Genomic DNA, 20653 nt, shown 5'->3' with positions numbered 1-20653 from the left:
CCGGGTTTGGGATCGGGACTGGGATCGGGACCGGGATCGGGACAGAGCGATGACGATGAACGCGGACCTGCGGAGGGAACGCGCCGCCGCCACCTTCCAGCCCCTGCTGCTCACGCACATCCTGGACGGCGGCCCCGAGCGCACCCGCCGCCGCAAGGAGATCGGTGAGGGAGGGCCCGGCGGGGACCGGGCTGGGGAGGGCGAGGAGGGGCAGAGGCAGCCCTGGTGAGGGCTTGGGGAAGGAGGTTTTAGGAGAAGGAGGCGCGGCGGTGGGAAGGGGAGAGGCTGTGGAGTGAGGGACACCCAAGAGGGGACCCCCCAGGGCGAGGGAGACCGGGATATGGGGACGGGGAAACGGGGTGGGGACCCTCGGGGGAGGTGAGGAGGGACGAGGTTGTGAGGAGGGGGACACATGGAGGGGAAGGATGTATGGAGGAGCTTTTGGGGAGAGGGGGGACTCCAAGGAGAGGGCAGAGCGGTAAAGAGAAGATTTGCAGACAGATGGTCACAGCCGAAAGGAAGTTTAGGGCTAGACAGGAGAGGAGCGCTCTGATGGGTTAGACAGGAACAGGAGCTGCGTTACGTCCCTGGTCTCCCTCTCATCCCCTTTCCAGGAAGGCTCTGGGCTGACCCTGATAGAGCAATGTCCTTTTACTTGTTTCCCCTTTCTCTGGAGAGTAAGAGGCAGCTTCTCACGGTTATTTCACTCGGGCCCTCTCCTCTCCTGTTTCCTTCCTGCCACGCACTTGCCCAACAGTACAAATGTCACCTGTTTGTCACCTGCCACCGCTGTGGTATGAGAGATTAATGAACTGCTTCCATTCTCTTCCCTGGGGTGGGACTGGCAGGGGCTGCTGTTGTGTAACTTCTGTGCCAAAGAGGGGGCCACAGGAGCTCTGTGGCCTCAGGGTACCTATTTTTCCGGTTGGCACAGAGGGAATAGCCGCTGTGCCCTTCTGCAGGGAGGGAGTTACGAAGGGATCAGAGTTCAGGAGGCTGAGGGACAGCAGCCTGAGCCTCTGAGGCTGTTGCTGGGGGACCTGCAGGTCTTACGTCAGTGAGTTGCCCTCCTGCCAAGTCCAGAGTGCTCTGAACTAAGCATGGGGTTTATGTGTAAAATGAGAGTGCCAGGAGTTGCTCTCTAAAAGGGCTTTGACTTTTTTCTGATTTCATTAACTTCCAATTTTATTTTTAATTTTCTGGTACCTGTGCCTTGAGGTACAGCAGGTAAAAAGCTGGGTCATTTCTCACCCACTGTTTGTTGAGGTTTGTGGAAACTGAGCTTGTTTTCCTCTTCTGTTCTGTCCCCAGAGGCCTTAGTTCTTAATGACCCTGACTTCCAGCATGAGGATTTGAACTTCCTGTCCCGTAGCCAACGCTATGAGCAAGCCATCAGGAAGAGCTCCTTGATGGTGATGAAGTTAAGGGAATATGGAATTGCAGATCCTGAAGAGATCTTCTGGTTTAAAAGGTACCTACATCCAGCATTTGCTTTTTGTATGTACTGTGATCATCACCAAGGACATTAGAGTTGTGCTTTTTCCCTATGTTTGCTGTCCAGGGGAAGCTCAAAACCTGTGCAAAAGTCCACTGAAGTCTTGGCTTTAGTGAATTTCAGATGAGACCTTGATTTCATGAATATTATGTTTTCTTAGATTATTGACTAGAGATGCACCATTAACAGTTACACCCTACTTCTTATATGTGGTGCAGAAAGTAAAAAAGGGGACTTGTAGCTTGATTTTTTTTTTTATTCCACGAAAGAAGTAAAAAAATACACTAAAATATTTTCAGCCTGAATAGATCTGATGAGTTTGCAGCTTCTAATGAAATATCTTAAATCCGATTACTTCACTTTGCACTTAGACCTAATAAAGTAACATTGCAGGCATACTTGAAAATGTTCCAAGATGGCTTAGAAGTTCTTGTTTATCACTGCCTGTCCTATCTCCCTCCTTCATGCTCCTGGTGCTGCAGTGGTTCCCTTTGACCCAGAGGCTTTTTGTTCTATCTGACCTTTGGTTTATCTGATACGACCCTTGGATTAAGTTAATAAAAATAAGACAGTCTTTACATCTGAGTTTTCATCCCTTCCAGGAGGAATCAGAACTTAGTTCCTGATTTTGATGTATTTTTCCCCTTAGTTCTGTTAAACTCATTCTGATTTAATCAAACAGAGACTGTTAACAGATTACACAGACCTATAAATCTATGGTAACACTGTGGATATATTCTCTGGCACAGTATTTAATGAATCACAAGCCCCCTCTGACTGGTTTTGTAGCAAATCTGGCATGGGCCTTAGGGCATGAATATTGGGAGCAGGTAGTTGAAATCACTGTGGTTTTAATTTCCAAGAAATTGGTCCACACTGACCTGTGTCATGAAAGTTCTCGTGGAAGTAAAGTAAATGTTTTTGCTCTCATTGTCCACCAATGCCAACTTTAAAAAGAGCAAGTTCAGTGACAGTATTGGATTATTCCAGTGCTGCATAGTAAAAGTTAATGATTAATTTTTTTTCCTGCACAAGGATTATTGGAAGTGACAGGGAGGTTTCTTCATTTATTTGTATGGAGAAAATTCAGAGAACTCTATCCAATCTAGCAGCTGGCAAATTTCAATGGAGTTTGCAATGTAAATGCTGTCTTTGGTAGCATTACTGACAATATCATATGAAAACAGACTTTTCAGAAGTAGCCTAGTGAGAGATTCTAGTTTTGTATTTCCATAAATTTTTGTGGGAGTCAGCAATTCTTAACTTTAAATGGATGAAAGTGTAACATTTCATATAGACACCAAATAATACCTCTATATTTTATGTGATAGGAACAGTCAGGTGTAATGAGTCAGAATTCATGATCCAAAATCGACTGAAACAATGAGAAAGACTTTTTTCAGAGTCAATTCTAATTGCAGGCATTCAGGATTTTAAAATGTAAATGCAATTACTTTAGACTGACTGCTTTTACCATTTTTTAACCATATTTATTCTACATAAACATGTAGAGTAACATACAATGACATGTAACAGAATGAAGAGCAGTACATGAACTTCTTGCCTACAAGTGCAGTGTGCTTGCTCTGAGAACTATACACTTACTATTCCTGATTTGACTTCTTTACTGTAGTGTCTGGTGTTGGCAAGGGAGGATGTGGGCCTACTGCTGCTTAATAAATGGAAGAAATGAAAGGATTATTTTTTCATCCTTTGATTTCATTTGCATTTTAACATCTGTCTCCACTTTCTCACCTGCTGAGTGTCAAATATTTTTTAAGCTCAGTGAACTCCATCCAGCTGGCAAAATGAAGTTTATTTCTATCACATATCCAAACATGCTAATTGGTGCTAACTAGAAGAAACTCCATGAGTGCAAAAGCTGACCTGGAGGAACTGTATTTGTGTTCATGCATTTTTCCAAATTGGAAAATTGAGTGGATATGGTGTTGCAACATTGCCTTGAATGAAGTTTATGAAAGAGATTGAAGTCCTTGATTCAGATGTCAAGTTGTATTTATTGTGATGGACCATCAGAGTTTTACATATGGAAGCCTAAGAAATTCTTTCAATCATCCCCAAACAGCAGGGACAGATTTACATATGCAATTTTTGGAGAATTTTGAACCAGTAGTTTTCCTGTAGCTTTCCTATATTCCCTGAACAGCACTAAGGAGCTTGGCACATGACTCACTGACTTTATAGCTTGATTTATGAATAGGTGAGGAGAGATGCTGCTTCCTTCAGCTGCCCTGAAGATACACATAAACAGTTGTTGCTGCTGTGACATGCCCAAGTGAATGAATGCTCCTCCTCTGTTTCCAAAGAGCTTTGTTGGACTCCAAACCGTAAGAGGATCTATTAAATATATCTAGAATCCATTTTAATTGCTTCTCATATAGTCAGTTCTTCTATGTCCACACTGCAGTTGCTGCTGTGATACAACTTTGAAGGCCAGCAGCCTAAAAGTGCCAGTATTTCAGATTTCTTTGACAGCCCTAACTACAGCAAAATGTAAATCAGCCTGAGAAGTGGGAAGTGGTTCTGATGTGTGATGCTACAGAGCTCTTGGAAGAGAGCAATCTGGCCAATTTTAATTCACCTTCAAGTTTAATTAACCTTCAGTGAGGACAATGGGATTAAATGAAGAAGTGAAAAACAGTTGGGAGAAACTGGGTCACTGAAGAGGAGAAGATCCAAGAGCTGCTGGTCACCAAGTGATCCCTGTGTTCATGGGCATTGTGTGAACGTGCACTTTCCCTGTGGGAATTTGTCCTTATGTCTCCTTTTGACACTAAATTAGAACCTGGTGTAGCTTTGAGGAATCAAATCAGAAAAACCGTACTAGGGGCCCTACTGGCCACTGCTAAATTAATTTGAAGTGGATGAGTCTGACTTGCTTTTTTTGATACAGCTGGAATAGGAGTTTATTCCCATAGGATTTGTCAGCTCTAGGGCCCAGTAAGCACAGTGCAGACATAGCTCCTGCTCCTCCTCCACTGGGATGACCCTTCGTGCTCTTCCTTGAGAGAGTTACTTCAAGGACTCCTGCAAAAAGCAGAAAATTTTGCATGCAGACTTTGCTTTAACCCTGTTCTGTGACCCAGCTCTGCAGCCTGAGAGTGGCTTTGCAGTTGTTCATGTAGCTTTGGAGCCTCTGAAGAGGCAGACTCTGCTTCTGTCATGCTCTGTGCACTGAGAGACAATGACTTACCTGTCATACAGGTGCCTTCTGCTGTGTGGGTGGCACTGGTTGCTGTGAAATGTGGAAAGATCTATATTGCCAAAGCATGGGTTGCTACACATCCATCTCCCATCAGTGGATTTGGAGCTGCAGCCTCCTCATGACACTGGTTGTCGCAGCAAATCTGACCTCAGGCCACCAAGGTGATCGTTGGTCATTGAACAAATGGCCAGTGCCACAGTCAGTCTTGATGACTGCCCACACTGCAGCCTCTGGGGAACAAAGGCAGTGGGCAGTGGGAATGTAGAAATTCTGATGGGAAGCAGTAAGAGTTCACAGAAAGGAAAAGAAGAGAAGAAAGCCTTTTGTTCCTCCCTTTACAGCTGTTCCTCCTCTTCTGGAGGAAAACAGGTTTCTGTCTTCTTGTGGTTCAGGTTGTTAAAAGGCATGTTAAGGAAATCCTAAATATTCAGTGTGGAGTATGCAGAGATGAACAGTTTCTGCTGTAATTTAGGTTTCAGGTTCGTTAATGTGAGAAGCTGTTAAAATGCTGCATGTTTAGTTAGTGACACACCATGACCTCCTGACACAGGGGTGTTAAAGCATCCACTTGCAAAATGTCTGTTGTCTTACTCCTGTCAGAGAAGGTGCTAATTAAGCACGAGATACCTGGCACTTGTGATTAAACTTACTCACAGGCAGTGAAAGTTGCAGCTGTGGCCTTTAATGTTCTTGTTTTTTCTGAAGCGTTACCTTCAGAGAAACAGTGTCTGACGTGATTTTTCTGACAGCAAAGCACGTGCTGCAACTTTTTCACAAATTCCTTCAGTAGCCTCTGAAAATACCCAAAGCACCGTTCAAGCTCTTCCCAAGCTGCCCAGAAATTGTGCATTTCAAAGTCAGCACTCGGTTTCTCCCTGTAGATTTGTCCTTTTGGGCCCGAGGAGCAGATGCACAATAACTGTGCTGCAGGCAGTGAGGAAATAAAGGGTGATGCTGTTGCTATATGGGTCCTGGGCTAAGAGAATTACCCACTTAGGAAACCACAAGAATGCTGGAGGTATTCTGTCTTGCTGTCCTTGCAGCATTTTTAGGCCCTTGGTCACCCTGAAAGCAGCAGCTTTGTAAACGTGTGCTGCTGTAGTCGAGTGTTTTCTGGTAAGAGAACCATCTGCCTCTCTTCCAAGAACTTGAGACACTGTAGCTGCACCCACACCAGCTTAAAGCACAGTTCATGCATTAATCACCAGCATCAGATTACTTGATTGCAATAGTTTTGGTCCTGGAAAAATCAGAAGGGAAGATGTTGTGGAGTCATGTGCTCCACAGTGACACTTTAGCATGTTTGTGTTACAGAGCTTGTTGTACTTGGGAATGCACTTTGCCTGCCATCGTGGCTACTAAATAATTAGAATTTTCTCTCATGAAATATCTTCTGCTTAGATAAAGGACACCTAAAATGTCTGATTTTTCCTTCCATTCCCTCCAGCACTAGACTGTAATGGTAATTTTAATTAAAGGTGAGTTCCTGATCTCACAACTGATAGGAGCAGCTACAGGTAATACAAAGCCCTTCTGAAAAGCACTCAGTCACCTAAGAAGCCTTTTCCTTTTCAGTGCATAGTGCTTGTAGCTAATAAAGGCCTAGTTGTAGGCTACCAGCAGCAGTGGGATTGATTCCCACCAAGCCTGAGAGATGGGGGAGAAAAGAGTTGATTTAGTTTTCATGTCCTTAGTTTTAAGTTCCCCCTAGATCTTTGTAGAATAATATTTTATTATACAGTTACATAGCAACAGCAGGATTCATGGGGAGATGAAAATGTCTGGAAGAAACATTTATTTCCCCATTAGCATTGCTTCTAATGCCTCCATATTTGAAGGTTGGTTGTGTGACAAAAAAAAAAAAAGGTTGAAATAGGCCAAGAGATTATTTTTCTTAGTTGGAGAAAAGCCTTTCAGGTTCACAATCACAGTAAGACTGAGATCCAGATCCCTCTATTTCTCTCCTGTAGAACATGCATTGGCAATGTGCCTGAACCTCTGGGTCTCCACTTCAGCATGTTTCAAAAAACCATAGAGACCCAAACGACTGCTGCTCAGAAGGAGAAGTGGCTGCCCCTGGCCCGTGGAGTCGAGATAATTGGCACCTACGCCCAAACCGAGTTGGGACATGGTTAGTTCCCTTCAGGCATCAATGGGTAACCTCTCTTCTGTAACTCCAGTCTGTAAGTTTATGATGTTCCCTGGGTAACTCTAAAAGGGGAAAGGTAAAATACCTTGGTTAATGGTTGATGTTTCTTGCCCTGTAGCCAGACAGCCACCTGTTTTTACATCCTGACAATCCCAGAGTTCTTTTTGGTCTTTTCCAGAATGCACCTCTTAGCTGATCACTGCCTCTGTAGTTGTTTACGGTGAGGAGATTGTTCTAAGCCGTCAGAGTCTGAATTTCACTTGAACTGGTTGGAAAGTGTCAGCCAACAGTCTTGTGGGTTTTATTTTTGCCTGCGTTTGGGGCACGTGTCTCTCAGAGTTCTCAGTGCAAGGTTGGCCTGCAGAAACAGGTCAGGAGCATTCCTTTAGGTGCAGTGGAGCACGGTGAGACTGCAGTTTGGTTTGAAAGTCAGGTATGCTTTGCCCCAGGCACTTTTCTTCCAGATGCTTCTTCACTGCAGCTGTACAACTTCATGGAAAGGTCTTGGTTATAAGGAAAAAAAACATCTTACTCTTGCTATTGTTGAAAACTTCCACTGCTTCAAAGGAGAAAACATTTTATGCATCAGAAAACAATCTTTTAGCCCAGAACCTGGAATTATGGCTGTTAAATACCAGCAAGAATGGTTAACAAACCAAAGACTCCAGTGCTTGTGCTGGCATCTGAACTGGGAAAGCATGAGGTGTACAAGTCTGGACACTGCAGAAGCTGGATGGCAATGCTGGTTGCCTTGTTGTTCATTTACAGCTGCTGAAACGTTTGTAGAAGATTCAATGAAAGAAATCCTGTCCTCTGCCCTGCCTGGGAGAGATGGAGTTGGCAAACCCAGCTCGACACTGGAAACTGAGGGATAATTGGATGGCAACAATCAGTGCCTGCTGTCCTTGTTTGCTTTCCTACAACAGCTGCTTTCAATCAGTCACACCCACACTGAAGTGATTGGTTTTTACTTGCAATTTCACGTTACATGATTGCACTTTCTTGCCTGGTGATGGTCTGGTTTGCTGATAGTTCTCATGCTGTTTGATGGTAATTTGACACTAAATAGAACTATTATATTCTCTGCTGAATAATTAAAATGCAAACTTTTGTGAATGTCGAGCATCTGACTACTCCACCTATAAAGCTGCTGCAGTAATTGTCACTGAATTTTGCTTAATTTAATCCTAATGTTTAGAAACTGGTGATGGGGAAATAGACCATTGATTATTGAGTTGAACCCCAGCCTGGATGGGTAGTTGCTCAGTTTTATCTTAGTGACTACCTGTGTGATAGCCTGTGTTGATTTCAACCTGTTCCATAGTGAAGAAGTCTCTCAAAAAAAATCAAAGAAAGAAAAAGCACAAATAGCACTTAATAGGACTGAACAGGAAATGAGAAGGAGCAGTGAAAATACTGTGCTGTTTCTGTCTGGTTTATAACTATTGCTGGTAAATAAGGGTTTCCTTTCCCTCACTGACTGTTTGCTGAGTACTTCTCACAGTACTGAACTCACTTATAATCCAGTATTCTTGTTAACCCATTAGTCCCCTCTTGAGCTCGGTCACTGTGCAGTCAAAAAGCTTTGAAGATATTTCTGCTAGGTTTATTAGATGGTTGGATTTATTTATAGGTGCCTGAGAATATCAAAGAACAGAACTGCAGTTCTTGGGAAGCCCCAGAGATAGAGCTAGTTCATACTAATGTGTGTTTAGAGAGCACAAGGGTGCATTGTTCCCACTTTGATAAGAATGTCAAATGAGTTTGAGCCAAGCTCAGACCAGTGCTCTTTCCATAATGCATATAACTTAAATATATATATATATATATATTTCTGTTAAAGACATTATTTCATACATAAATGGGCCAGGTGCAGGTACTGATCCTCAGTTTATCCCCACTATTTTAATACTCAAATCTGTCAATATTTAAAGATTTGATAAGCATTTAATTCTTCATATTGAACAACTTAATGGACCACTTAACTACTTCACAGTGGTGCTTGACAGAACTTGGAGGAAGAGTCATTCTAATGAAACATGTTTAATTGGAGATAATTTGTGCTGGTGATTTGCAGATTGAAAAATGTTGGCTTTCTTGCCAAGTTGTTCGTGTTCACAACGTTGACTTACACATGCAGAGCACTGTCCTTTTTTTTAAACATAGCAGAAGTTGAAGGGAGTTGTTTTGGAATGCCATGTACATTAGTAGTGTCTGATCTTTAATTTAAAAAAAAAATGAAGTAAGTAATGCAGACAGTTATGATTTGCCTTTTTTAAAAAAACAAAGTTTAGTTAAAATTTAGCTTGTTCAGCTGGATAAACAAGAATTTCTACCAGGTTCTGCCTTCAAAAAATGAAGAGGATAAAAAAGTGGACTTCCTATGTCTGGGTAAGGGCTCCCTGCATCCAGCCAGATCACATCTTCATCAAACTGACATTCTGCCTCAGCCCATTTAACTTGGGGATGCTCTGGTTTGAGAACCAGAGTGAAGGTCTGATCTGTCTTTGCTTTGGATTAATCCCTTTTTTTTAATCAATCATGGTGTATCAAAAATAGGTGAATGTTGCAGATGCATTTTATGTATGATAAGAAAGAAATGCATTGCAGCACGTTTATTTCGAAGTGAGTGTAATTTCTTATTATTCAGGCCTGAGAAAAGGACAGTGCTCTGTCTTTCTAAAATACACTGGATGAACTCGGATTTACACATGAATCATTTTTTTTTCTTTTTGTCTCTTCCTGAATCTCCACCATGAATCCTCATGCTTGCTTCCCTCCCATAACATTCCCTTCACGCTTCCATCCCATGGCAATTCTTCACAGCTTTGTTCACCGTGGACGGCCTGAGCCTCTGGACCTTCATCTGGGCATGTTCCTCCCCACCCTTCTCACCCAGGCAACCCCAGAGCAGCAGGATCGCTTCTTCATGCCTGCCTGGAACCTGGAGATCATTGGCACTTATGCCCAGACTGAAATGGGCCATGGTACAGTACATTCACTAAATGCTATTTCTGAGAATGGCTTTGTGTACAGAGCGTTCCCCTGCCTGGGAAGAATGGTGTGTGTGTATCCCAGAGGCTTCACACGTGCAGCTGTGGCTGCAGGGAGAAGTGGGCAGCCTCTGAAGTGTTTAACAGGGCATTATTGCCACGTGCTGCTTCCTCCTTTTTCCCCCTACAGGAGGGTTTGGTGTCTGTAGCTCTATATGTGAGCACCCTGAGTGCTCCTTGTGCCATTCAAACCAGTGTCATTAGTGCCTCTGACTGGTGCTGTCAGTTTGGTGGCATCTGTTCATCATTCTTTCCAGTTTGATTTCTGCTTTGATGTAATTAATTAATGTCCAGTGTGAAGACAAAAGGACGGAACTTTTACGGTACTGAAAGAGAAGCCAAAAACTTTAAAGAGTTGTTTGTCACCTTGGACTGACTTTGGGTCAGAGAACATGTGGATGACTTTGTTCCAATACTCATGTTTTGTGTGGAGTTTTATTCCCCCTTTGTTAACTCCCATGTGTTCTTTTTAATTGGACTGTGAAATGTTTTGGTGTGTCTTTAATTTTCTGTCTCAACTAGACTTTGGTTTTTATTGCTACTCCTTTGCTTTCAAGCTTTGAAATGGATTTTGATAACTCCAGCAGTATTGTGATTGCAACACTTTTAATCCAAGTTTCAAAGGGAGGATACTGTGCCTTGGGAAACTTTAATTTTGACATCTGAGAGTTGCAGATGAGAATTATTTTCTAAGAATGAGCAGGATTCACGCTTGTGCTGAAGTGAAATGTAGAAACTGTATGAAGCATAAAGTAACTGCAAGTCTGAGGAGAATCTCTTGCAACTAGTGAGGTTTGAAGATCCTTTACCAGCAAAGTAAGTCTGTGTTGAGCTGCCTGTGGAAGTCTGCCATTACCTCCATGTTTTGGGAACGTGGTTGCATCAAGGTGATCCCCTTTTTCATGTTGGAGCTCTTGTTCTGCTCTCTCAGTCCAGACTCTCAGGAGTGTTCACAGCTTGCCTAGTTTAAGCAAGTAGGCCTGGTGATTTTTGATTTTTTAAGGCATGCAGGGACAATGCTACTGCTCTAAGATAGGTGTGTGTGAAGAGTTGGAGGCAGAAGACAAAGGCTGTTCCTGGAATTACCTCCATCTTTTTTCAGTCTCTTCATCTGCCTGCATCAGTCCCCTGGCATTCACATGCCATTACTTGCTGTCTTGGAGCTATGGATGGTCTTGTTTGGGAGATCAACTCCATCAAGTGAGGAGAATGTAGGCCTGAGAGGGAATAAAGAGGTAGTGGGCACTGCTTATTTCATCTTGTGTCTGAGAAGGGTATGATTTTATTTTTCAATTTAGTCAGATTGCATTTTAGTGAAATTGAGTCGAGCGTGGTTTTGTGGAATGCTTTAACTGACAAAGGGCTTCTGGTGTGTGATAACAAAAAGGTGTCAGATTGGAGGTGCTTGGAAAACTAGTCTCAGACCACTGGGGGAAAAAAATTGACATATTTTCTGATAATTGGCTTCAGGTCCCAGATTGTGGTCTGGCTATCACTTGTTCTTCCTTAATTGATTGAAATTCAGTTCTTTATGTAGCCTAAAAGCAAAGTTAAAATTTAAACATTACTACTGGAGTTCCACTTTCCGTTGTCCAGTTCTATCCTTGTCTCTGTTTTCTGACTGACTTTCTGCCAAAACAATGTGTTTGCTTGTTTTCAGGGACTCACCTTCGGGGTCTAGAGACTACAGCCACTTACGACCCTGCCACGCAGGAGTTCATTCTCAACAGCCCCACTGTCACCTCCATTAAGTGGTGGCCAGGTGGACGTAAGTGCATCACTGTGTGTCTAAAGCTGGAAGATGTATGGAATAACTTGGGGAGGTGATGTCATGTGTGTTGCATTTACAGAGTGATGGTTGAAAGCTGACCCAAAGAGTTGGCTGAAAGGCAGTTACTCTTGAACACCAAGAAACAAACTTACCAGAGCCTGCTAAAACATCATCTGTGTGTTCTGGACTGTTGTTCACAACCAGTCACACTGTATGAATTTAGTGTAATGTTTGGTTGTATCAAAGTTTATATTTCCTTCAGCTTCACTGGTAGGTTTGCCAAGGATTTGGTGTTGTGTAGTCGAGAGAATTGTGTTGTGCAACTTCCACTGACTTGAGCAACACTGTTTGTCTAGAGCTGTACAGCTGGGGTGATAACCAGTGTTGTAAATCTGGTTTTCTACTGCATGATGTGGTTCAGGTAATCTCAGATCCTGCTTTAAGGAAAGACTCTGTGTGTGTAAGTATGTTTGACTGTGTTTTTCCTTCTGGCTCCCACTCCTGTTGCAGTTGGGAAGACGTCAAACCATGCCATCGTTCTGGCCCAGCTCTATACCCAGGGCCAGTGCAAAGGGCTGCACGCCTTCATTGTTCCCATCAGGCAGCTGGGCACCCATGAACCTCTGCCAGGTAAAAATCCATGTTAAGGGTTAAAATCCATCTCATGGAATAAGTTAGATCTGTTTCTCTCTGACTATACACAGCTACTCTCTTGTTGATGTCCATGGCTTACTTCACTAGCTGCTTGCAGTGATTAGATCACAGGGCTTAAATGAGGCTTTCTTGTGACTGAACTACCACTAAATCACCTTTTATCATGCCTTCAATGCGAAGTGCAGCTTGGGATTTTATTCTGTCCCACTGTCTCCCAGTGTCTCCCAGTGTCTCCCCAGTGTCTCCCCAGTGTCTCCTATGCATTCTTAGTGCAGCATGTCCTGCTTTCTGAAAGGGAAAGAAGAGCTTTCATCATTGTTTAGCTGCAAGTGAGCTGGGTGAACTTCAGAGGCAGCTCCTGCAGTGAGTGGATAGTAGGAAGTTAGGAAGTTTCCCATGTTTTGATGTCCCCTTGTGGTTTAACCCATCAGGCAGCTAAACACACAGCCATTCCCCTTCCACAGTGGAATAGGGAAGAGAATTGGAAAAAGGTAAAACTTATGGGCTGAGATAAAGGCAATTTAATAGGACAGAAAAGGAAGAGAAATTAATAATAATAATGATAAGAGAATATGCAAAACAAGTGATGCAAAATGTGATTGCTCACCACCCATTGACTGATGCCCAGACAGTCCCTGAGCAGTGGGCTGCCACACCACCCAGTTTCCCCAGTTTTATTGTTCAGCATGATGCCATATGAAGTGGAATATCCCTGTGGCCACCTGGGGTCAGCTGGCCTGGCTGTGTCCCCTCTCAGCCTGTTGTGCCTCCCAGCCTCCTCACTGGCATCACAGTGTGGAAACTGAAAAGTCCTTGATTTGGTGCAAGCACTGCTCAGCAACAACTGAACCATCAGTGTGTAATCAACACTTCTCATCCTGAATCCAAGGCACAGCACTGTACCAGCTACTGGGAAGAAAATTAACTCAATCCCAGCCAAAACCAGGACACCACTTTTCCATCAAAGCTGTTACTCATAACACTGCCGAGACTTGCTAGAAAACTAAATAATCTTACTGGAGAAAGCTTGAACCTCTCAGCTGGTGTTTAGTTCCTGTTTCTTAATGCAAGTGGCTTTGTCTGTGGCAGGTATTACAGTGGGTGACATTGGCCCGAAATTTGGCTATGATGAAATGGATAATGGCTACCTGAAAATGGACAACTTCCGAATTCCTCGGGAGAACATGCTGATGAAATATGCTCAGGTAAAGCAGGGGATTTCAGCACCTGCTGTTAGACATGGCCACACTGAATGCTCTTGTGTGGCTGAATAAGTGCACCAAAAGGACTGTGGGTTGCTTAAGTGCTGCTTGATGAGTTTTGAGCTTGACGTGTCGATATGTAAAAGGGAGGAAACTTCAACAAGCTGGTTTTTGGGGTTTTTTTTGGTAGGTTGAACCAGATGGTACCTATGTGAAGCCTGTCAGTGACAAGCTGACCTATGGGACCATGGTGTTCATCCGCTCCCTCATCGTGGGTGACTCTGCTCGCTCGCTGTCCCGCGCCTGTACCATCGCCATCCGCTACAGCGCCGTGAGACACCAGTCTGAGCTGAAGCCAGGGTGAGTGCAGGGACACCCAGGAGCAGCCTTAGTGCTGAGGGGAAATTCTCAATTACTGGAGGGTAGAGGGACTGTGGTTGATGTTTGTTTTGGCACTTGATACTGTTTCAAAACACTCAAACTTCAAAAAATCTTTCATTCTTGACTGCCAAAATGTCCTCCCCTACCAGGGGCTCTTACTGGTCTTAGGTACTCTTAGATACTCCAGCTTGATATGGGTGTAGCTTGTGCTATGAATGGGATTTCTGCAGCAGCAGATTGCTGGCCACTGGCATGCTGATTCATCTGTGTTTTGCTCTAGGGAACCAGAACCCCAGATCCTGGATTATCAGACCCAACAATACAAACTCTTTCCTCTCCTGGCAACAGCATATGCTTTCCATTTTGTGGGAGCCTACATAAAAGACACCTACCATCGTATTAGTGGGGACATCAATGAAGGGGACCTGAGTGAGCTGCCAGAGGTACTGTGTCCTCTGGGAACCAGAGGGGTGTTTGTTGAATTCATGTGAGGTTTTTTACAATTATCACTTGTGAGATGTCTTGTACTTCTGCAGTTTCAAAAGCCCCCAAGCCCAGTATGTGCTGGTAACCTTTACTTCTTTATTTGCACTATTCATTTAGCACTTTATAAAAAACAGGGAGTAATGCACAGTGAGAAAGCTACTGGGAATATATTTTATCAACAGGGGACTTTTTAGGAATGATGGCATATCACTTGGGAGTTAAGACTGGTGTTATGCTTGTACTGTAGCTTCTGAGTTGTTCTTCCAAGTGGCTGGGGTAGAACAGGTGTGTTGATCAAAGGTATCAATACCATACTGAGGGGCCAGGGTTGTAAAATGTTTGTTTTCTGTTAGGGTTTCAGTCTGAGAACCTGGTGTGACAACAGGCAGTTGAAGACAGACTTGTACATAAAATGCGTAGGCACAGAAAGGGTGGCGTACTCAAAAGTGGACTTTCCATGTACAGAGGTTTTCCTATAAATAGTTTGGCTCAGGAAAGAGTTCTTGCAAGAAAAACAGGACCCTGTGGGACAGTGCAGGAGTGGTGTTTTTCTGGGAGCTGCACGTACATGTGCAAGCCAAGAATGGGAAATAAATCTAAACTGGCTTTGCTTTGTCCCTCAGCTCCATGCGCTGACAGCGGGGCTGAAGGCCTTCACTTCCTGGACTGCCAATGCTGGCATTGAGGAATGTCGGATGGCCTGTGGGGGGCACGGCTACTCCCGCTGCAGTGGCATTCCTGACATCTACGTCACCTTCACCCCCTCCTGCACCTACGAGGGAGAAAACACGGTCATGATGCTGCAGACAGCCAGGTGTGGTGGGGGCTCTGCACAGGGGTGCTCCTGCCTCAGTGTTGTGCTGTTTGTAGCAGAAGAGTGTTCTGTACTACCATGAAACTGGAGTCATGTTTCTGTCCCTTGCCCTGTTTTTGACAGAAAATTATATGCCTACAGTGTTCTTTCTGGCCTGAGCCTGACTTTTCTCTGCTCAAACAATTTGTAAGAGTTGCCGTCTGCTGTCTCTGTTTTCAGATTCCTTGTCAAAAGCTACACCCAGGTTAGCTCTGGGCAGCAGGTTACTGGCATGGTGTCCTACCTGAATGACCTCTCCAGGCAGCGCATTCAGCCACAGCACGTGGCTGCCAGGACTGTGACCGTGCGGATCAACGACCCTGTCAGCTTGGTGGAGGCTTACAAGGCACGTGCTGCCCGGTGAGTTCACAGTTACCAGCCTGAGCCAAGCCAAACTGGATGTCCTGGGAGGTGGTGGTGATGCACTGCCCTGTTAATGCTGGATTTTCAAGGTGTGGTTGGCAGAGCTTTGATCCATGTGTTGCTTTCGGGAAGTGACACACTTCACTGGGTTGGGGTCGGTGTTAAGTGCTTTGTGGTTACAAGAGGCTACTTACAGCCTGCTCATAGCCTAGTTACTCTGCTCCCATTTCCATTGGGAAATATTTACATGTAAAGTATATTCACGTGTACAAATACCAATGTTGTATTTGCTCTGAGGCTGCTCAGAGATCTCTCTGGAGAGAAACAATCCTGATATTCAAGCCTGTTATGAAGGAAATGCGAGAGTAGAGCAGATGCCTACATGTGAGTAGGTATTGAAGCACCACATGGGTGCTGTCAGATGTCCTTTACCCCCCTACAGCTGTATTGTAGCTGCAGCAGGGGTAACTGATGTTTCAGAGGCACAACTTTTCAGTCCAGGCAATATATTCAGTCATAGCACATCAGAATAATTCAGAGCTCATGTGCCATGACTGAAATCCATATGAATTCAGTGTCTGTCATCTAGTGAATGTGGTGCTGTTGTGTAAACCTCTTTTTATAAAACAGACTTGTAGAAGCTGCAGCAAAGAATTTGCAAGCTGAGCTGAACCACAGAAAGAGCAAGGAGGACGCCTGGAACAGAACTTCTGTTGACCTGGTGCGGGCATCAGAGGTCAGTGATGTGCCTGCTACAGAAAATGTGCTGTAAGAGCTTCTCATCTCCTTGTGATCCTTTGTGACTGGCCTTCCTGTGTCTGTGCAGGCACACTGCCACTACGTGGTGGTGAAGCTGTTTGCAGCAAAGCTGTCTGAGGTCTCCAACGCCGCTGTCCGAGCTGTGCTGACCGACCTGTGCCTCCTGTATGCCCTGTTCGGCATCAGCAAGAACACAGGGGATTTCCTGCAGGTTGGTGTCTTTCCCAAACACTTTAGATCTCTAGAGCCAGATTCACTGTTTGCAAAGGTGCTTTAAATGCCAAATGTATGAATATTTTAGGTATAAATTCTTGACTTCCAGAAGGCCGTTAGCTGGGCAGGTCTGGTGGAAGGCTCTTGTCAGGTTTCCCTTGTGATCTGCCAGAATGGAGAGTTGGGTGATAAATGGAAACCAGGCATGTGCCAGGTTTAGCTGAAATGGTTTCCAGTTGGTGACCAGGTGTTGTGTGTTAAAAGACAAGGAGTTAATAAAGGAGGTGCATGTTAGACATGCTCCAAGAGCTGGATCTCTCAAAGGGGGGTCTTGCACTTCAAATCTCGACTCTTACTTCAGTGAATGGGTTTAAATTGTCAGACATTGCTTTTCTCCTCATTCTGTCAGTTTGAGAATGTACTTGTGCAGCAGTGGTGTTCAGGCAGACATGGTACATTTTGTCTTCCCATTTTTCCTCTTTGCTGCTTCCTAAAAAATTCCCTGAAACCAGGAGCAATTTAATATACATGTATGCACATTCTTCAAGTAAACTTGCACACAAGGCCTCTAAGGAGTGAGTCTCCCATCCAAGATTAAATAGCTGGGTGGTATAGTAGGCTGTGCTGGGCATCTCCATTTGCTTGTACAGTATGGCTAATTGCCAATTTAATTACTTAGTAAACTAAAAAAAACCCTGCTGTTTTATGAACTGCTGCATTTGTGTGTGGGAAGGCTGACCACGGGGAAGGGAAGGTTCTTTTGGCTTCTACAATCCCTTTTTCCCCCCCCCAAGGCGGGTATCTTGACCAGTGCCCAAATCACCCAAGTGAACCAGCACGTGAAGGAGCTCCTGGCTGTGATTCGCCCCAATGCAGTGGCCCTGGTGGACTCCTTTGACTTCCATGATGTCCATCTGGGATCTGTGCTTGGCCGCTACGACGGCAACGTCTACGAGAACATGTTCGAGTGGGCAAAGAAATCCCCACTGAACAAAACACAGGTGAGGAAACCTTATTTCATCCTCTTTTCCTCTTCCTCACATGTGCCCAGAGAAATAACTCCATTTAGGGTTGTTAATTATGCTCCAATGATCTCAGCAGGTAATTGATGAAGGGGGGAGAAAAGTCACTGGTAGTAATGGACCAAAACTAGCAACCTACTTTCAGTTTGCTTTCTGTAGTTACTCTCCCACGTGTCCCTCATGTGCATCCCTGTGGGATGCTTTTGGGGTTCTCAGTTGAGGGAGGAGATGATACACTCCATAGAGGAACAACTGAATCATCTCATTGAATTTAAAAGCAATTATCACTTGCTGTTGATTCTGCTTAGTGACAGTAGCTGTGAAAGCTTTACCTGTTTTCTGGCAAATCTTCCCGTGTTCAGGCAGTAGCAGTGACCAGAGATGAAAATAAATTGCTCCTGTGTAGTATTTAGGTGTCAGTTGTTGCACATCTGCCCTAAGACTGGAGCTGCAGCTGAGCTAATAAAATAAACTGTGCTGGGAAGAGTCAGTGTCCCTGTTCCATCAGCCAAACTGAATCCTGTCTTGGAGGTGCCTTTATTTAATTAGGACAGACTGTATCTCCTACAACGGGCTGCCAGAGACTGCAGCTGGAGTTAAATCCCACCACAACTTGCTCAATGTTTTGTAATTCTTAAGTCAATGAGGCTTAGGAGCTTCATTACAGTCCCCTTAGGAGGCCTCTACCAGTTTTCTTTTAATTAAAATGCCAGATAATTGTATGGATATAAGGTATCTTGCTTTCTTTTCTTAGAAGAAAGGCAGTGGGCAGGATGTTTTTTATATTCTCACGTTTTGTGCCATGTAGACACTCAAATATAGAAATTATCTGGCTGTTCTTAAATCTCCAAACTGCCTCTGATTCAAATTTCCTTAGCAAAGAAACACACTGCAAGATGTGAGGAGCCAAAACTGTTTCAAAGACCAGACTTGACCTTGTGACCACTGTCTTGTCCTCTTGCAGGTTCATGAATCTTTCCACAAGCACCTGAAGCCGATGCAAGCCAAGCTGTGAAGCCTGCAGGGTTTTCAAAATGCACTCTTGTCCTGCCCTGAAAACTGGGTGTTTGCATCCTTTCTTCAGGCACCTGAATCAAACCTTTCAAATCCTGTAGCTGTAGGACAGTGAATAATTGTAGCCTTTCTTTTCCACTTTTGTAAATGGAGGAGGTGTTTGGGGAGAGTGAGTAAGGACTGATGCCTGTTTTTAAAGTGCAATTATAATGGTAAAAATTAACCTTTTAAAAATCTGGGAAAGCTTTATGGATTTATACAAGAATTGCTTTTGTGAAGCTGCTAACTAGAGAGAAGTTCCTGTCAACTGGAGAGGGGGCAGGACTTTACTATGAAGTAGTTGACAGCCCTCAGGCAGTAGCTTCTGATGAGCAGTTATGTCCTCCCCCCCCAAAAAAAGTGTCTTGATTATTATTTTTTTTTAAATTAGCACCACCTCTCTCCTTGTTTGGCAAATATTTGTGCTGTCTGGAGCCTCCTGCATAGCCTTGTGCACGTGAGTCTGTGTGTGGCACTGTTTTCCTAATGTATCTGGGAAGTAAATGCCCATCCTTCTCTGCTGAGCTCTGCTTCAGGAATCTTTCCAGAAGAAATATTCATGTGTCCTTTGTTTTCCAATACATCCTTTCACTGCCTTGCAGAACCTCCTTTTCCCTGTGTGCCACCTCCAGCACTGGCACCTTGCTCCTGGTTAATAAGAAGTCAAAGGAGAACATAGTGATGCTGCTCTGAGGACAAAAAACAACCGGTAGGAATCAGCTGGGTGCTGATAGCAGATGCTCTGCCCCTTTTTTCACTGTTAGTATTTTCTAGCACTGTCTCAAAGCACTTTACAAATGTTACTTATGTTTGATTTGGTGGGAAAAAGACCCACATGTAGTGGTAAAAACTGCAAATTTGACCTGGAATGATGAAGCCAGTATTGGAGGGCAGAAATCGGTTGACCCAAGGTCCTCGGGTCTTCAGATTGTTCTGGGATCTTGTCCTGGTTTTTAAAGGCATTTGTCAAGAAAACGACAATCCCAAATGAAGTGTCCAGATTTTTTTTTTCTAACTGTGCATTTCCAAGGAGCTTTCTCTGATTTGCTTGATTTTGTTTTTATATTGACTTGGGCCTTGCCACGGTGCTTTGACTGAACAGGAAGGATTTATCTTGTAAGAGAACCTCCTGCTGCCCCATGAAATCAGTGCAGCTACAAATAAGCAAAATCATTTGGGCTTTTCCACACCAATAACTCTGTCCAGTAACCATAAAACCAGATATAAGGGCAGCTTTGAGCTTAAAATGGCAAAAAGCTTCAGCAAAACCTCAAATCCTGCAGGCAACACCTGAGAAGATGCTTCTCTGCAGCTTTTGGTATCTGTAGTTCTCTAATTTTGGATCAGTTTTCATGGATGAGTTTTTTCCTGGCACTAACAATGATCAGACACAATGTTTGGCTCCACGTGCAGTGGCTGAACAGAATGAAATGTTTAATTTTGAATAAACTAATCAAACTTGCCTGTGAGCTGCCGAGTGTTCCAGGTCCCGTGGAAGCACTGCTGTTCAGGATTCCAGAGGACCTCTGCCTTCCATGTGTCCAGTGGAACAGCCTCCTGACCTGGGGAGGGAGGATGGAGGAGCAGGTTAAAAATATGCTAATGAGAACAGTACTAGTTAACTATGTACAGATCTAATAAATTACAAAAATGTGTTTTCAGACAAGATGTCTCTCTTTTCATGCATTGCCTTCAGTGGATCTTGTGTAAAGTAGTGGAGGAAGTAGAATGAAGTATTCAGAAGACCTTTAATTAGTTGGATTTTGGTGTTTTATGTAGTCTGAGCTTTGTGGCTTTGCTGTTCAGTGTTGCAGGGCAGTGATCCCTGTCCCATCCCACAGTGATCCCAGCCTCTCCTGCTCACAACCACAGGAGAAATACCCCTGGCAGAGGGCAGAGCTGGCTGTGGCACTTCCTTGGTGTCATTATGGCTCATAAACCATCAAAAGCTGGTCACTGCCAACAGCCAAGAT

At 44.1% G+C, this 20653-nt stretch overlaps 1 protein-coding gene across 3 annotated transcripts; it reads left to right on the top strand.

The window, feature by feature from the left end:
- The first annotated feature begins 26 nt into the window (after nt 1-26).
- On the top strand, nt 27-20346 carry ACOX1 (acyl-CoA oxidase 1). Of its 3 annotated transcripts, none has more exons than XM_051797835.1 (14): nt 27-164; nt 1312-1471; nt 9697-9857; nt 11584-11691; nt 12205-12324; nt 13438-13553; nt 13741-13910; nt 14212-14374; nt 15041-15231; nt 15451-15630; nt 16264-16369; nt 16460-16603; nt 17400-17606; nt 18592-20346. In XM_051797835.1, the coding sequence occupies exons 1-14, from the start codon at nt 50-52 to the stop codon at nt 18640-18642; spliced, it is 1992 nt and encodes a 663-aa protein (XP_051653795.1). In that variant the 5' UTR covers nt 27-49; the 3' UTR covers nt 18643-20346. The 3 variants fall into 3 exon arrangements, with proteins under 3 accessions (XP_051653795.1, XP_051653794.1, XP_051653796.1); XM_051797834.1 differs by lacking the exon at nt 9697-9857 and adding an exon at nt 6692-6852; XM_051797836.1 differs by lacking the exons at nt 27-164; nt 9697-9857 and adding exons at nt 1094-1227; nt 6692-6852.
- Nucleotides 20347-20653: the final 307 nt, after the last annotated feature.

This window comes from Manacus candei, unplaced genomic scaffold, assembly GCF_025592945.1.
Source record: "Manacus candei isolate 608988 ecotype Guabito, Panama unplaced genomic scaffold, ASM2559294v1 h1tg000047l, whole genome shotgun sequence".
In the NCBI taxonomy this organism is placed as follows: domain Eukaryota; kingdom Metazoa; phylum Chordata; class Aves; order Passeriformes; family Pipridae; genus Manacus; species Manacus candei.
The sequence above is the reverse complement of the archived record's forward strand: the minus strand, read 5'-3'. Positions and strand labels throughout refer to the sequence as shown.

Coding starts and splice junctions, on each gene's coding strand:
- ACOX1 (XM_051797835.1), top strand. CDS start 50: ATGACGATGAACGCGGACCTGCGGAGGGAACGCGCCGCCGCCACCTTC. Junction 14,375..15,040: donor ACCTGAGTGAGCTGCCAGAG/GTACTGTGTCCT, acceptor TTTGTCCCTCAG/CTCCATGCGCTGACAGCGGG. Junction 16,370..16,459: donor ACCTGGTGCGGGCATCAGAG/GTCAGTGATGTG, acceptor GTGTCTGTGCAG/GCACACTGCCACTACGTGGT.